This window comes from Drosophila sechellia, chromosome 2L, assembly GCF_004382195.2.
Source record: "Drosophila sechellia strain sech25 chromosome 2L, ASM438219v1, whole genome shotgun sequence".
Taxonomy (NCBI): Eukaryota; Metazoa; Arthropoda; class Insecta; order Diptera; family Drosophilidae; genus Drosophila; species Drosophila sechellia.
Window position 1 is genome coordinate 18,471,191 of NC_045949.1, and position 15,281 is coordinate 18,486,471.

General features: G+C 44.3%; 2 protein-coding genes and 1 long non-coding RNA gene across 10 annotated transcripts; 2 read left to right on the plus strand and 1 right to left on the minus strand.

The window, feature by feature from the left end:
• The first annotated feature begins 95 nt into the window (after window positions 1–95).
• On the plus strand, window positions 96–9,686 carry LOC6614601. 4 transcript variants are annotated; one of them, XM_032727199.1, is made up of 7 exons: window positions 96–834; window positions 2,321–2,522; window positions 7,942–8,429; window positions 8,510–8,704; window positions 8,769–8,900; window positions 8,966–9,221; window positions 9,279–9,686. In XM_032727199.1, exons 3-7 carry the CDS (start codon window positions 8,085–8,087, stop codon window positions 9,470–9,472), a joined length of 1,122 nt encoding a protein of 373 aa, XP_032583090.1. In that variant the 5' UTR covers window positions 96–834; window positions 2,321–2,522; window positions 7,942–8,084; the 3' UTR covers window positions 9,473–9,686. The 4 variants fall into 4 exon arrangements, with proteins under 4 accessions (XP_032583090.1, XP_032583089.1, XP_002039029.1 ...); XM_032727198.1 differs by lacking the exon at window positions 2,321–2,522 and having other exon boundaries at window positions 96–408; window positions 528–834; XM_002038993.2 differs by lacking the exon at window positions 2,321–2,522.
• A 1,291-nt stretch (window positions 9,687–10,977) lies between these two features.
• On the minus strand, window positions 10,978–15,012 carry LOC6614602 (39S ribosomal protein L13, mitochondrial). Of its 4 annotated transcripts, XM_032717249.1 has the most exons (6): window positions 14,920–15,012; window positions 14,735–14,858; window positions 12,973–13,199; window positions 12,726–12,874; window positions 11,953–12,658; window positions 10,978–11,887 (listed from the first exon to the last, which is right to left on the minus strand). In XM_032717249.1, the coding sequence occupies exons 1-6, from the start codon at window positions 14,941–14,943 to the stop codon at window positions 11,063–11,065; spliced, it is 2,055 nt and encodes a 684-aa protein (XP_032573140.1). In that variant the 5' UTR covers window positions 14,944–15,012; the 3' UTR covers window positions 10,978–11,062. The 4 variants fall into 4 exon arrangements, with proteins under 4 accessions (XP_032573140.1, XP_032573158.1, XP_032573149.1 ...); XM_032717267.1 differs by lacking the exons at window positions 14,735–14,858; window positions 14,920–15,012 and adding an exon at window positions 13,557–13,636; XM_032717258.1 differs by lacking the exons at window positions 14,735–14,858; window positions 14,920–15,012 and adding an exon at window positions 13,336–13,443.
• LOC116800893 lies at window positions 14,301–15,260 on the plus strand. 2 transcript variants are annotated; one of them, XR_004361657.1, is made up of 3 exons: window positions 14,301–14,495; window positions 14,604–15,020; window positions 15,107–15,260. It is a non-coding gene; the product is annotated as an uncharacterized LOC116800893 (long non-coding RNA). The 2 variants fall into 2 exon arrangements; XR_004361654.1 differs by having other exon boundaries at window positions 15,102–15,127.
• Window positions 15,261–15,281: the final 21 nt, after the last annotated feature.

The window sequence follows — 15,281 nt, forward strand, 5'->3', positions numbered from 1 at the left end:
CTGCAAAGGATGAGTCTCTCTCTCGTGCGCTCTCTCTCTCTCTCGCTCTGGCTTTTACTTTCTCTCCTTTCTCAGTTTCCATTTGGGGCTCTGCAGCTCAGTCGTTTGCTGGCTTTCAACGCTGTCGGTTCGTTGGTTTTCCGGACTTTCCCCGCTCTCGTTCCTGTGTTGGTGTCGCGTTCTTTCGACGTTCGTTCTGCTGCTTTGCATTCACACGCCCCCCGACCAGCCACGCCCCTTCCCATCCGCCCCAATAATATCTGCGACGTGCGACTGTGTGAGTGTTTTAGCAAATGTTGAAAGGCAGTGGAAACGGCAGCGGAGGCAGCATGGCCCAAATTGTTGGGCGAGGGGCAAGGGGCGCGGTGGTTGGCAAATGAAAAGCCCGTGGAAAGCCGTGCATACTGAGTAATGATTTTCGTGCGAGTGTGTGAAAATGAAAGTGTTTTGCTGCGCGTGTTAAATAAAAACGACGAAGAGTATAATAATACAGCTCAAAATAAAAAAATAAAGCTGAAATTTTGCAGAGAAACAAAACCTGGAAGTCACAAATAAAATGGCAGCTTCCCGTTTCTTACACACACAGTCGAAGGGAAAACTGAAAGCTGATTTTGGCCCATGAATGAACTGATATTGAGTTTGGCAGAAGAGGAAGACCATCACCACCACCCCCGCCACCCACTCACACAAACACCATCACATACAGATGTGCGCACATAAGAACACAAGCAATTTTCTAAAGATTTTGCTGGCCAAAAAATAAAGCAAGCAGAAACGTGCCGCGCATTCGGAGGAGAAAAAGTATAAAAATACATACAGCTGGGAAATAAATAGGTGGGTCAAGTGTAAATTTATTTAACTAGTTGTATACACGAACACTCCACCCCCTCCCCGTCAGCCCACCAAATAAGCCACCCAACTCCCACGCAAAAATCGTAGCATGCTTTCCAGCGTTTGCCCTTCGCTTGCCCACAAAAAATATATCTCTGTTCGAGTGTGTGTGTGTGTGCGTGTGATGTAGTTGCCTCCTTCCTGTTGTTGTTGCTGGCGCTGCTGGTTGTACATAAAAATAAATTATGGCCATGCCCCTAAAAATAGCAGCAGGAATTACAAGGAGCAAGGATCGCTCGGCTCCTGCAGCAGCATAAATCATTATGTAGCCAAATGTCAATATAACACTTTTGGCCACACACACACACAGTCGCAGAAAAAGGATACTATGAGAGCGGACTATCCGAGGACGTGTATGTGTGCGAGCTAGCCTGTGTGTGCTGGTGCAAGGTTCACCATCTGAATTGGTTCAATTGAACCAAGTTCACTGCTAAATACAACAAGAATTAGTAATTCTTCAGGAAAAGTTTGAATTTTGATACAAATTAACGGAAATCTAACGGGGTTTCATCAGCAACATATTATTGCTTGCTTTCAATCAGAAATCTTTGGAATATAGCACATTCATCAGTGTCGTTTTGCCCATTTTATTCCATAATCTGTTTAGGAATAATACGAAATCATATGCCTTACCTAATTACCTTGAGTAATAAATGCGAACAGTTATTAATAACTAGGTACTAGGTACTAGAATTTTGGCTCTTAAAAGGAAATTCCTATAATTAACCTTAGTTAGTTATTATTTATTAGGCTCGACAAATCTTCAAGCTTGAATTAATGCTATTTAATACTACCAAAATTAATAGCATTGATTTATATTGTATTTGGTTTCCAGCTATTTATTTATTAAATATCAAACCGAAAACCTGTTATAATCAGTTCTAAATACTGAGTGTTTTGAATCTCACACGTTCACACTCACACAAACGCACTGATTCACAGGAAGTGACAACAGGGAAAAGCCAGCAAGAAGAAGAGGTGGGGAACTGGAAGGGGTGGGGGGTAGAGAAGAGGAAGCAGATAGGAAACTTTGTCTGTGAAAAACTCAGTCTGCAGCTATTTCACTTCCTTGAAATCCTTTGGCAGCCACAACAATAACTGCGGTGGCTCTCTCGCTCTTCCGCTCTCTTCTGCTCTCTGCCTGATTTTCCATCTCAGCACTCTCATCAGTTTTCCCTCCACGCAGGCGCTTTTCAGCAGCCTCAACTCGTCTTTCAGTTTTTTCCGTGTTTCTGGCTTGGCTCATTTGTTTATTTTTAGTTTGCTGTCATAGAACCTCATCTTATCCCACCCACACATGCATAAGACTTCTGTGTGTGCGTATGTGGCTGCAATTAAATGGCCGTTAGACGCTTTGGGCCTTATTAATATGCCGAGATATGTGCAAAAGTTCTTAGTTGGCCAAGTCATCTAATCCTTTACCTTCCAGTGCGCCCCCTTGACGCTTTGCTGGAAATTTTTAAAAATGAAACTGGTTCAAGGTCGGCGAAACGAGGTTGTTGCACCGACCGTTTGCGGCCAAAAGGGAACGGGCCAAGGGATAATTAAACACCGACCATAAATCAACCGTTTGTGAAGCGGTCAATACATCGATGTGGCCCAATTATTTATGACAAATTCTTAAGGTTAAAGTGAGTTTAAGTGTAAACTTAAAGTATTTATTTGAAATATTAATATTAATAAAAATAATGATGATCAAAAAGGATTTTCCCATAGTAGTAGCTTTATGAATAAATAATGTTCAAATTAAGTAACCTTTTCCTTTAATTTAATTATAAAGTATAACCAACCAAATTAATTTTAAATTGTCCGCCTTATAGAATGCAAACTGTAGTTGATAGCTAACAGAGTCGGTCAGCATTTGGGGTCAGTCCGCATTTAATAGCTGTGTTTACGCAGCCGAGAAAAGCGGCTAGGAAAATCCCAACAAAAGTTAAAACGGCGGGAGGGGTGGGTTGAAATCCAGGGGAGGTGGCGGTGCGTGGTCTGGGGACCCCTCGCGTGCTGCAACGTCCATGAAATGACAAGGCCTTCTTGCCTTTTTATGGAGCTCACGTGTCAGGGGACGCCCCGAAAAGCCCAGGTAAAATGGTTTAGTGACGAAGTGGGATGGCGGTGTGTTCATTTCAGGAATCTCATAAACACATGATATGCTCAACAGACACCCACACTTAAACACACGCACACTCGCACAAATTATATATAAATGCTTTGGGGCGCAGATGGTTAAGTATCCCTGTAGGAGCTTACGTAATCCCGAAACGTGAGCCCTAATCACTTTCAGCTTAGGTTTTGTGGATGAGAGGCAAGCGGGACACCGCTAAAGTGGAGTTTATGCAGGAGTTTTGTTTGGAGGATCATGAGTAGTCACGAAAACGGAATCCCTTTCCCGACAATGAACACCTTCTAATTGAAAATTAAGCTGGCCATGGTTCTGCATTAATTGAATCAAATGCTTTGTTTAAGCTCATAAAACACAAATAATTTAAGTGAAATGGGAGTCTGTAAAGCCCTTTTAGTATAATAATAATTAAACATCAATTGAATGCACCATTCATTTGGCGGATTTCCTATTTTGAACCTAATAGAATAAGGAAACTCGGCTGAAAAAATCCACTTCCTGAAAACCCGCCTCGTATTTGGAATTCCGAACACTGCCGACCGGCAAACATTTCATTTCTCCTGTGATTTGACGTGCCATTACCGTTCGTCACGTGCTCGCACCACTGCGCCACCCCATCACCCAAGTCCACCCACTTGCCGTCCGTTCCACTCCACATGCCAGACTGGAATCCCTGGACCCGCATCCAGGACTCGTTGTCCTTTTTGGTGTGGCCTGCCAGCCTGGCGTTGCCTTAATTATCCTGGCATTGGTAATTATGCGACACAAAACAGAAGTGGGGCCATACATTAAGCAGCAGTTTAAAGAGGCAGCTAGGAAATGGGAAAAGCAGTAGAAAAGAATGTTCCAGTCACTTGGAGAAATATTTACTTCCTTACTGGCAAATGAATCCGAGAGGGGAAAAACTAGGATATTCTATGATTATGTACGGCATTACTAATGAAAATAAACCAGTTATTATAATCATTTTGATTCAATAAAAGTATAAGTGCATTTCTTGAAAAATGTGTTGCTTTTAATTGAAAGTCGCTGTAGGGTGTCGCGAACCGGAAACGGAAGTCGGCAGGCGACAGGTGCCAGGCACCTCACCTTTTCCATTTCTCCATTTTCCCAAGCCAACTCCCCTCCTCTGATGAAATATTCATTTGTAATCGATAATTCCGCAAAAGAGCAAACATAGAGAAACATGCGGCAGCATAATAAGTAGGAAAAGGTCCCAGTTTTCCGCTTTTCCCTCAGTTTCCCCTGCATTACCAGCCGCATTGAATGCCGCCACGAATCGAGGACGATAGTCAACTTGTCTGCATCAAAAATATAGACGAAAGCATGAAAAAAATTCCAATAATTTTAGCAAAAGTGTGTACGCAGTTCAAAGTGGCTCGAGGACCGTCCGACTTTGCCCAATGGCATGTTTTATTGTTACAGATCAATATGGCCGATAAGTTTTCCTGGATGTCCTGGCTGCGTTTCATATACACACACACTTTATTTATTGTGCATGTAGAATTTCTTTCTGCTGAATCTAGTTTAAAATTCAAAAAGTTTTCGATTGGCCTAAAAAAATTTTATTTTTTATTCTTCATATAATAAATAAAATAAAAATAAATTAAAATTAAAAAGGGCTTTATGGAAGCTTAAATCGTTTTCTGGTTAAGCAAATACTTTTCATTTACTAATTGTAGTTTATTTATTTTACTCCTGACCACAACGAAATCAACCGCATTTCAACTGCCTTCAATGAATTGACAAATCATAATGGTAATCTATATTAAAGCCAAATTGCCGTACAACGGGCCCAAAGGACATCGGGCGACCGAGCGAGCACATTAAAAATTCTATTAAAAGTTATTTACGGCAAGTTTGGTCCATTGAATGCCACCACGTTGCACACGGCCTGTCCGCCATTATGTGTCTTTGTGTTTGGGGAGGCACTCAACTCAAACAAAAAGCAACAAGAACCCAAAGCATTGTCTATGCACGTTCATAAATAAGAAATGCAGTCGAGCCCACGTCGAGTGTCCAACCCTTGCAGCCCACCCCTATATCTCTTCCATGGAGCCCCCCAAGTCGGCTCCACTCGGGTCTCAACGCCAATTCCAATCCCCTTCATTGACAATAAATTTGCATACACAGCACTTGCACTTCCTGCGGACTTTGGCTCGAAATGGGGGGCGAAAGTTGGAGCCCAACAGGAAGCCCAGTCAGTTTACATGCAGATCAGCATAATTGATTTCGGATGGAGCACTGGCAAAAACGTTCATTTCTGGTGCAAGTACGGAGCTTTAAGGCCCATCTAGTTGCACAGAGTTTGAGAAAATGGGGCCTTAAATGGGGTTATTTAGCTTCGCATAGATTAAATATTTATTCATTAAATAAACATTTAAATGAACACCAATACCAATAGCACTGCAAAGCTATCCTATAAAAGCATAGCCACGTTTAAATGTATTTTAAATCCAACCCGATTGCATATCTAGCTCAAATTCAATTCGAATGGCCATTTATTAATTGAATTTCAGCGAGAATGTGTTAAATCAATATTTATTATTTGCAATTTGATTATGCGTGATAAAAAGAGTAAAAACACGTATGGCCTGAAACGTGTCTGATTAATTGCGTAAAGTTGTCTAATTAATTTCTTTCTGTGTGTGAAATTATGCGTTTGGTTGTGTGACAAAAGCTGGAAAAAGAGGGGCTGCAGGCGAAGAGTTTAATGCCTCTCCATCGATGGGCAAATTGGTTAAGATAGGGCATGTCCTCTGCGAGAGAGATGTGCCGACAAGGACTCTCATTAGGTCCTTCAGCAGCGTAGGGAGATTATGTGCACCGATAATAGACAGAGATAAGAGCGTGGATAGGGGCGTGGATAGGGGCGTGGATAGGTGGGTGGATAGCGGGAGTGGGGCACGGCCTGCAAGCCCAAACCGGAGGCTGAGGCCGTTCGGGCCACCAAAACTGGAGCAAGGACAACCCGAACAGTGCCACCAACAAATACTTCACAAAAACCCGAGAGAGCGAGAAAAAGAACGGCAGGATATTTGGGCAGAAAGAGAGAGAACCAATTGTTACATTGCCTGTCCTACTCACAGATGTGTATGTCTGTGCCTGGTCCTGTGTGTGTGTGTGCCATTCTGACCCCCATCCTTGGCTCTTCCTGTCCAGCTGCACTACTCGTGTCCTGCTGTGTGGAGTCCTTGCGCTGCTAAAACAACAGGCAAAACAGTGGGGGAAGCAGCAGGACATCTGACAAGCTACCTTCAGCTGTGTCCTGATTATGACAGCTCAAGGAAAATGCGGCCGGACAGCTGAAAATTGTTGAAATTCTCCACGGAGTTGGGCTTTTATGATGCTTGCACATTTACACATTCCTCATGTCTGTGTTAATTGCCAAAGTATTAGTCTGTGTGTGTGTGAGTGGCACAAAATATGCTCCTCAAAATTTCATTGCATTCAGCTAAGGGCAAGGTAAAATCCAGAGTGTTGATGTCGAGATGGGAAAATGGAAAAGCGAGGAGATCGGGGAAAGGGGGGCCACACAAAACCAATTCAATTTAATTTCCAGTTGGCAGCCACATCATCTGGTACGTAGACTATCGAAGCGTGAAAAATAATAAATGCAGAAACCATCCAGGTACTCCAGCGGTGAATTTCTCTGATTAAGGTTGAGCGAAATATTTGCACGGGATTTAAAAGAATGATAAGTCAGTCTTAAAAAAGGGGATTTCGTGGAATCAGATGTGAATTACATATAAGTATTTAAATATTAGCATTTATACATATTTGTTTTGCTATTTACAAGTCTTTACCCTTCTACCCATTGCCATGCTAAGCTTTTCCATTCATTTCAAGTGCAGAAACCCTCCCATTCATTGCCTACATCATAGTGATTTACATTTTTTGCTACTTTCATATCACACCATACGGCTACCCTTCCGCTTCGCTAAAGCTCCTCATTGCTCCTCATTTTCCCATAAACAAATTTCCGAGGAAACTTGTCGCCTGCCGCAGCCAGGGAAAGCGTATTCAGACTGGCAGCACCCAGGGGGATTTCCCGCGGCGCGTTTCCACAGCGGCCCACATGGCGTATGAGTGACAGCCAGGCAACGGCGACGTCAAAGTCGTCGACGACTCATATCAAATTACCGTTATGGTTATGCACAGGCGGTTGAAGTGATGGAGGTGGGGAGGTGGCGAGGGGTGGTGTCAGATTGAGGGGCCGAGGGGACAGGACATCTAATGAGCGCCGAGGGCCAGCAACTTGGCAGTTATCAATTTCTATAGCACAGCAAATGGAGCGGGGCGTTCAAAACTCATTTTGTTTCGTTTTGCCTCTCAACGCATGTGGATGAATTAAAAACATGGCAGAGCTCTATAGCCGAGTTTATAGACTATCAGATACCCGTTATGGAGGTGGGAATGCGACAGAGAAATTTATACATTTTATTGGCTTAGGAAACTGGTAAGAAAAATACTGAAATCAAAATATCACAACAGCTTGGTCCTCACAGTTTTCGGCGGCTCGTGAGAGTAAGAGTGGGAATCAGCGTGCTAAATCCTAAATTCTAGCTTAAATAGTTCCCGAGATTTCGAAATTCATACGAACCCACAAAAGAACGAACGGACAGAGGTACGTGGTCAAATCCTGATCTCTAGATCAGAATGGGTCGGTCGCCTTTCCACCTTTTACATACTTTTCAATGAACCTAGTATACCCCTTTACTTCAAGAGAAACGGGTATTATAAAGGAATCTTATAAAACCAGAAATAACTACATACAATTTATTCAAGAGTTACGTATTTGTTGATAAGTGCTATGAAAAAAAGTGCTTGGAAAAAGTAATTCTATGATTGGGTATTTTAAGAAAACAATGCAGACAAGCTGAAAATTCTTAAATATAATAATAAAAATCTTATTAATATCTTTGCAGCTACCAAAGGAGGGAGGAAAACAGACAAGAGAGAGAGAGAGTGAAAGGAACAGACAGAGAGAAAGATAGAACGAGACGTGGGCGCAGTTTTTGAGAGTTGAGGGGCAACCATCGGTGATGTGGGACACATCCCGCCACGGGCAATGCAACAACCCCAACGTTATATACCGTCTGTATCTGATCTATATGGCACGGACGAGATAGAACTGCTGCTGGACGAGATTCGGGAGCTGGAGCTGGAGCCGGTCTGCTGTCAGCTGGACGATGAGCAGGACTTTGAAATAGCTGGCAGCAGGGCCGGCGAGCTCTCCCACTCGCACTCGCACTCGCTGTCCTTGGAATCCCCCCTCGGAACCTGCACCTCCTGGGACTCCCATGCCAACTACAAGCAGAGGGGCGGCCACACCCCCCTGCCCTGGGGCGTCGCCCTCCACTGTGATCCGCAACACTTGAAATCGCCTACAGGGATTGTGCGCATACTATTGGTGGTAAGTGGTGGTGGTCGTGCGACCCATCCTGCTCCTGGGCATAAATGCTAACAAGATACCTACCTCCTTCTATCAACCAGTTATCCTCGGCCGCCTGCCTGGCCTGCGAATGCTCCGCGGGCACCGTACAGGTGGGCCTCTTTCTACTGCCACTCATCGGACGCCTGAGGCTGATGGTCTTCTGCGCGCTCTTTTCGCTACTCATCACGTGTCTCATGCTCTTTCTGGATATATCGCATATAGCCCTCATGTTCCCATTCAACTGGACAAAAGTGGTGGGTACAAAATGTGATAGTGGTGCAGTAATGCGCATATTAAATGTGGCAATCTTTCGCGCAGAATACGTGGATGTACCTGAGTGTTGGTTTGATATTTATTTTGAGCTCCACGCTGCTTGTCCACATGGTGCTATATGCGACTGAATACACATGGGTATCCAAGCACTCCAAGGACACGCTTCTGGCCACTGGGGTAAGATCGAAGCGCCCATTGAGATAGCCTTGTAACCAGCAGTGGTTTCTTCCGCTTTCCAATAGATAATTGGCTATCTGTGCGCCCTGGAGGCATTTCTTCTGTCGGGCATTGCATCCTGGCCGTGGAGTCAGTACCGCCAGGTTCCCGACGATGCCAGCGAATTGTTCATCGAGGATCGCGAGATGACGCCGATGAGTCCCATTAATTGTAGCACCGATCTGCAGGCGACGCCATATCATCACAATGGCAATGCGACCACATCGGATCTGTATAACCAACAACAACAATCGTCCTATAATCAAAAGCCTTATATACCTGGTAAGGAATCTACATAGCTGCTTCTATTGTGGGTGATGTAACATGTCTGCTTTCCAGCCAAACGACCCAATGAGCTCAACAATCAGCGTCCAGCATTGGGTCACACACAAACCGCACGGTCGAAACCCAATCAGCGCTATCGAGAGGGCTACCACTATCACACATCCCGCCAGAGTCCCACTTTCGTGCTGGGCGATGATCAGGGTGCCGGTCCATCCACGTCCCGTTCCAATGATAACTCTAGTGCGTGATAGTTCTTAATGCCTCAGCCAGACGAAGCACACAGCAGGGAGAACTTGGCCAGGCGTCCGAGGAAGGGGAATAGTTACAGAGATCTCTAAGCCATTAAATTCGGGAAAATCAATTGGAAGCATGTTGCAGCACTTTGATCGATGTAGAAAGTGAACGAGCACAACGGACAAAATTGTTAATTAGTTTAAAACCACACGCGAAACTCGTCGGAATTAGAAGTTGAGACACCAAGAGAGAAAATATTTAAGCAGCCGAGCAAAGCAAACAATAATAAATTTAATATATATTGTGTGTGTATGTGTACTACGAGCCGAGAGAGAAATTTAAAGAATTTAAGCCACGAGAAATTTGAAACGCAGATCAACGTGATCTACGCCCATTTGATTAGTTATACGAACACCAACACCCTTGAAATTGGTCAATGTCGAGCTATAACTAAAAAGGATATTAAATTGGTAACTATACGGTATCAAGGTAACGCGCGAAAATTGCAAGCAAAATTGAAGATTAGAATTGGAAGATTACAAAGAGCATGAACATGGAAATCAACTTGTTATAAACGTAGTTTTGCTTATTTTTTAATAAAAACAAATAATTAAAGAAAAACGAAATCACTTATTCTTTTTACAAAACAAATCTATTCATCCTGGGTTTAAATGTGTTCAAAGGTCGCCATGCCAGTAGGTATCACAAGGGGATCAACCACCTGGTGGTACGCGCCGTAATTGTGACACACTACTGGAATTGCAACTACACTCTCCACGTGAGGGCGGCAGGAAACAGGCTAGTGTCATTCAACCCGTGCCGAGAGTCTGCCAGGCTGGGGGCCCGGGAAACAACTAGCCCAGTCGCTAACGGAGAGTCCGGGCCTGGTCTGGTTAGCCTTACCCGGGTACTGCGGATCTCTGCCCGGTTGGACCGCTTATTTCTCTGCAACTCGTAGGAACAATGAAAAATAGACCCAAAAATGTTAAAATACCGCAGGCCTTGACTGCGGAAATTGTCGCAAGACAGTTCGAGGACCGTCTCCTTGACGGGGAGCGGCCTACTTCGGTGGTAACACCAAAGTGCGGGGCTTACTGAAGTCACTAGAGGAAGAAAAACGTCTGTCCTTCTGGAAACATCTACCAGGACTTAGGCAGTCTAAGATTCTCCTCCGTGAATATAACACACGGGAAAAACACCGTGCGCATTTTGACTGGCCAGCCACTTCACAGCCATTTGCACAAAATTGGCATTGCAGACAGTGAACTCTGACGCTTCTGCTGCATGGAGGAGGAGAATTCTGCACATAATTTAGGTGATTGCATGGCGCTTGCCATCAAGAGGAACAGACTCCTGGGCAGTTCCACGGGAAACAATTGCAACCCTGAACCCCAATAAAATTCTCGCATTTATACAGTGCATTGGACTTCAGGGGGATCTTTGAGTCATGAAGGGGTAGTACAATAGATCCGACAGGGTCGCAGTACACCTACATACCCACTTAATAATAATAAATGTGTTCAAATGTGACAATGAAATCATTATAATGCAACAAGGTTATTGTTCAATTTAGATCTTCGGAAATGCATGCAAAAGGCTTAAATTTACTTCAGTCCCAGGTCCTTTTCGATAGCGTGCGAGCAGACGGCCATCATCTGATCCTTGACGTTGGCGAAGTTGCGAATAGCAGCGGGCTTGGCCTCTGGCCAACCAGCCAGATCGCGGTAGATGGGGCGACAGAACTTCATGCGGAAGTTGGAGTTGGCAAACTCGAGGATCTCATCCAGACGTTTTATCAAGCGAGCACGGATAATCAAGCGATTCAGGCGGAAGCGAACCTCAGCGTTCTTCGAACTCTTCAAGTTGTATGTGGATTCCAGTAGGTTAATTTTGCTTTCGTTCAAATCGACAATGTCCTTGCTCTCGATCAGTTTGCCCAGGAAGTCAATGAGCTGGTGAATGGAAATGGTCTTTTTGATCTCCGCACTGTCAGCCAATTCAGCGACGCTCTTGGAGCTCCAGAGACTGGCCAATTCCTTGGTCACATTTGCGAGGGATTCATCGAAGTTCGGAATGACGGGTGGCATTCCCTCGGATTTCAGCCACAAATCCCAGTCGACGGCACTCAGCTTATCCTTCTTGTCAGTGTCGATGAAGTAGTCATATAAAGCACTCTGAAAATCTTTCGTCTCAATCGACTTGTAGGCGTATTTTTTCAGATAGTCCCTCAGGAAAGGCTCAAAAACGGTTGGTCCGCCAAACAAGTCCTCCAAGTAGCGCAAGAACGTGGAGCCCTTGATGTAAGGCACTGAAGAGAAGGCATCGTCGGGTCCACAGTTGGATAGATCGACCACCAGCTTAGTCAGCTCCGGTGTCTTGTTGAGCTGAGTGCGGATGCACTCCTGCAGATCCGTGAGATTGCTGAGCATCTAGGAAGAGCGACAGAAATTGTTGAAGGCTTGTAACTTAACTGCTACTCAAGTGATATGCTTACTTTAAAGTCCAGCTCCTTGGCGCCCTGCATTCTTCCCACGATCTTGGACTCCACGAACACAGTGAAGCCCTCGTTCAACCAGAAATGCTCGAAGTTCTTATTGGTCACCAGATTTCCAGTCCAGCTGTGGGCGATCTCGTGAGCCACAACGTCGGCCAGAGACTTATCACCGGCCAAAAGAGTGGGAGTTACGAAGGTGAGGCATGGATTCTCCATGCCACCAAAGGGGAATGATGGAGGCATCACCAGAAGATCGTACTGCTTCCAGACATATGGACCGCACAACTCAGAGGCAGTCTTCAGCATGGTGGCTGTTTCGGAAAACTCCTCGGCGCAGGCATCCACGATAGCTTCCTCAGCCCAGACACTGGAGTTTTCCCCTAGCGGGCGGGAAACCAATTTGCCAATGGCAATGGCCACTAGATAAGCGGGAATGGGCACCTCCTGCTTGAACAGTGTCTTTCCCGGTTCCTTCTTATCGATAAGGGCGCTCATCAGAGCCGTGAGCTCGCTGGGATGCTCCACTGTGGCATCGTAGGTAAACTTAACAGCTGGGGTGTCTTGGCAGGGAATAACCGAGCGAGCGTGAATCGCCTGGCATTGGGAGAACATATAGGGATGCTCCTTGCCCAAAGTCTGGGTGGGATTCAGCCACTGCAACCCACTGGCGCTGCTTGAAGTCTCGTAATCGATGCGAACGTTAAGGCTAGATAGGAGTGTTTTAGATTATTAATGGCGCTTATAGATAAGATTATCTATAGTCGTGGTCTTACCTCCCCTTAGCCGTTCCAGATGGCAACTCCAGCGTTAGCTTCTGGCCAATATCATCGACGGCATCGCTGATAAAGAAGTTGATTGGGAGCTCACTACCTCCGGCCAGCAGCGTGGCATTGGTTACATTGATGTCACGCACATCCAGGAGCTAGGTCACATGCAAAGTAAATGGGTAAATAAGAACATTCTAGGGAATCTCTTCCAGCAATCTAATGGTGGATCCATTGCGATTCAAAAAGTACTCACAATCTTGTCCAGATTGGCAGTCAGCACCTTGAAGCGATGGAGCACGCTTCCTTGGATTTTGGTGGCTCCAAAGTCGACCTTCCAGTTGAGAGCACTGTGCTCCGTGGTGATCAAATCGGGCTGCGAGTAAGAACTGGGATCCACGACTCCTAAGCGACCCATGTTGCGTTTTTGTACCTGGTAAATCGGGAGTAGTTTGTGTGAAGTGCACAAGCCGCGAGTGGAGACTGAAAAAGAGTTAGAAATATTTGAAAATTGTTAACTTTCTGCGATAGTGCTATCGTATGCCATAAAAATGGGCACAGATAAGCAAAAGCTGTGGTTAAATTCTAACAGCTGCTGTTGGTGGCTTTAGATATTTACGTTAAGTGATGACCGCACTTTTTATATAGTATATTTATTCACGCACGCTTAAATTATTCGTGGGCGGCGTCAATAGATATGGGTGCAAAATGAAGCAGATACAAATGAGATGAATAAATTGCAATTCACTGCCACACAGCCGGTAAATTACAGGGCTGTCGAGGTTTGCAAAGTGATGCAGACAACAATATATTATTTATAAAATAAAAGAAGCAGCTTGCCGCATTAAATACGTTATTTCCAGTGCCAAGTTACTTTCTTTAAATTTTTGCTATTCTGACTTAAATCGTAAAGGCTATAATAATTAACCTGAAGCTTAGCTGCCTGGCATCCCTTTTCGCAGTATTACCAGATCAAAAAAATCCCATGCTTTTCGATTATTGAAGTCGACCTATTGATACCGTGTAATAAATAATAAAATATAAAATTTGTATAAAGAAAATCACAAATTAACAGCATACAGTAAAACTTCAATCAGCTTTTTCCATGTTTTGTATTTATCTTAATTACAATGATTTCCCAGCAGCATATCAACGCAAGATGTAGTCCTTGGGATAATCCATAATGTTGGGGAAGTTCTCCAGCGTTTCTTTGTCGATATGATCCAGTCGCTGGGGAATAGAGCGCGGCGTGCGGATTTGATTCGTGACGTTCTGCAGGATTTCCTCGGGCACCTGATCGTCGGCGAACAGGTGCAGTCTTTGCATGGTGTGCCTGCGCTGCAGATTTCCGCGCATCGAGTTGTACACGGCCTTCTTCATCACCATCGTGGGATCCTTCTCGTGCAATTGCCACGCCAGGGTCCACGAAGCGCCGCCAGGGTATCCGGTGTGGTGGAAGTAAACCCTCTTCACCCACTCGTCGCCGGGCAGGGCGATTTCCCGCGTGTTGATCAGCACCACATGATCTCCGCAGTCATCTGGAAAATTACATGTACCGTTTTTATTGGATGGCCGTTGGGGATTACTTGCTTAACCTAAAAGTACAATAATCACTGGTCACTGAATAATCACTGGTATAGAATACCTAAATCGTCATTCAGTTGCGCTCCAAACAGTAGTTTAAGTTTAAGCAGAGGAAGTAACTACATATAATTGGCGAGCATTTAGTAGATTTTATGAGTATTAGATTATTATAAAGATTAACCTTTTCAATAATTGGTAAGATATTATTACTGAATTAATACTACTATTTGAATCGCAGCCTGAATGGTCAAATAATTACCGTTTTCGAATTGGAATTTATTTGTTTTCATTTTTTACTTGCAGCAGCAACAACAACAACAACTAAGAAAACACGCCGGTGATGTAATGACACCGAAATGCCCAAAAAACGGGCTTAACTCAAACGCCGTCGAGATGGAAACTAAACAAAAACTGCACCAACGGATAATACTTACTCATTGGGTGGTAAATGGGCTTCTGGAGGCCCATTAAATGCGATTTAACCAGTTTTGCCGACTCGAATGGATTCTGCCAGGTGCAATCGTAAATGTGCCAAGTGCGCGCGAACGTTGCCCATTGCTAAATTCGAAGGAAATTGAATGATTACCTATTGCACTTTGAGGGTAATGAGCTTACGTACCTGCACACGCTTCGCAATGGACATTTTGTGTGATTTTTAATTAAACAATTTAACTTTAGCGAAAATAAATAATTTCTCAGCTGGCAGTCAGTGTGACCAAGGTATGAAGCTCGAAAAATATCGATTAACACTGCGATAATAATGGCTAAAAAATAATAACATAACAAACATTTATTCGATAGCAAAGGTCTCACCCATGGAAGCAGTAGAGACATATTCCAATTGGATTCATATTACACATTCCCGTGACTCAACCCGCATGTAAGCAGTTAGCAAATTGTGCTAAGCAGGAACACCTTTTAGCATTGCAAGCAGTGTTTCACGTAATTCAAAAATGATTTCTTTTACAATATTTCCTTTAA

Bases quoted from the DNA above. Each gene is read 5' to 3' on its own strand.
- LOC6614601 (XM_032727199.1), top strand. From the start codon at position 8,085: ATGCAACAACCCCAACGTTATATACCGTCTGTATCTGATCTATATGGC. The intron at 8,430-8,509 runs GTAAGTGGTGGT...TCTATCAACCAG, and splicing joins TTGTGCGCATACTATTGGTG to TTATCCTCGGCCGCCTGCCT. The intron at 9,222-9,278 runs GTAAGGAATCTA...TCTGCTTTCCAG, and splicing joins TCAAAAGCCTTATATACCTG to CCAAACGACCCAATGAGCTC.
- LOC6614602 (XM_032717249.1), bottom strand. From the start codon at position 14,943: ATGTCCATTGCGAAGCGTGTGCAG. The intron at 14,859-14,919 runs GTACGTAAGCTC...CTTCGAATTTAG, and splicing joins CCATTGCGAAGCGTGTGCAG to CAATGGGCAACGTTCGCGCG. The intron at 12,659-12,725 runs GTAAGACCACGA...ACTCCTATCTAG, and splicing joins TCTGGAACGGCTAAGGGGAG to CCTTAACGTTCGCATCGATT.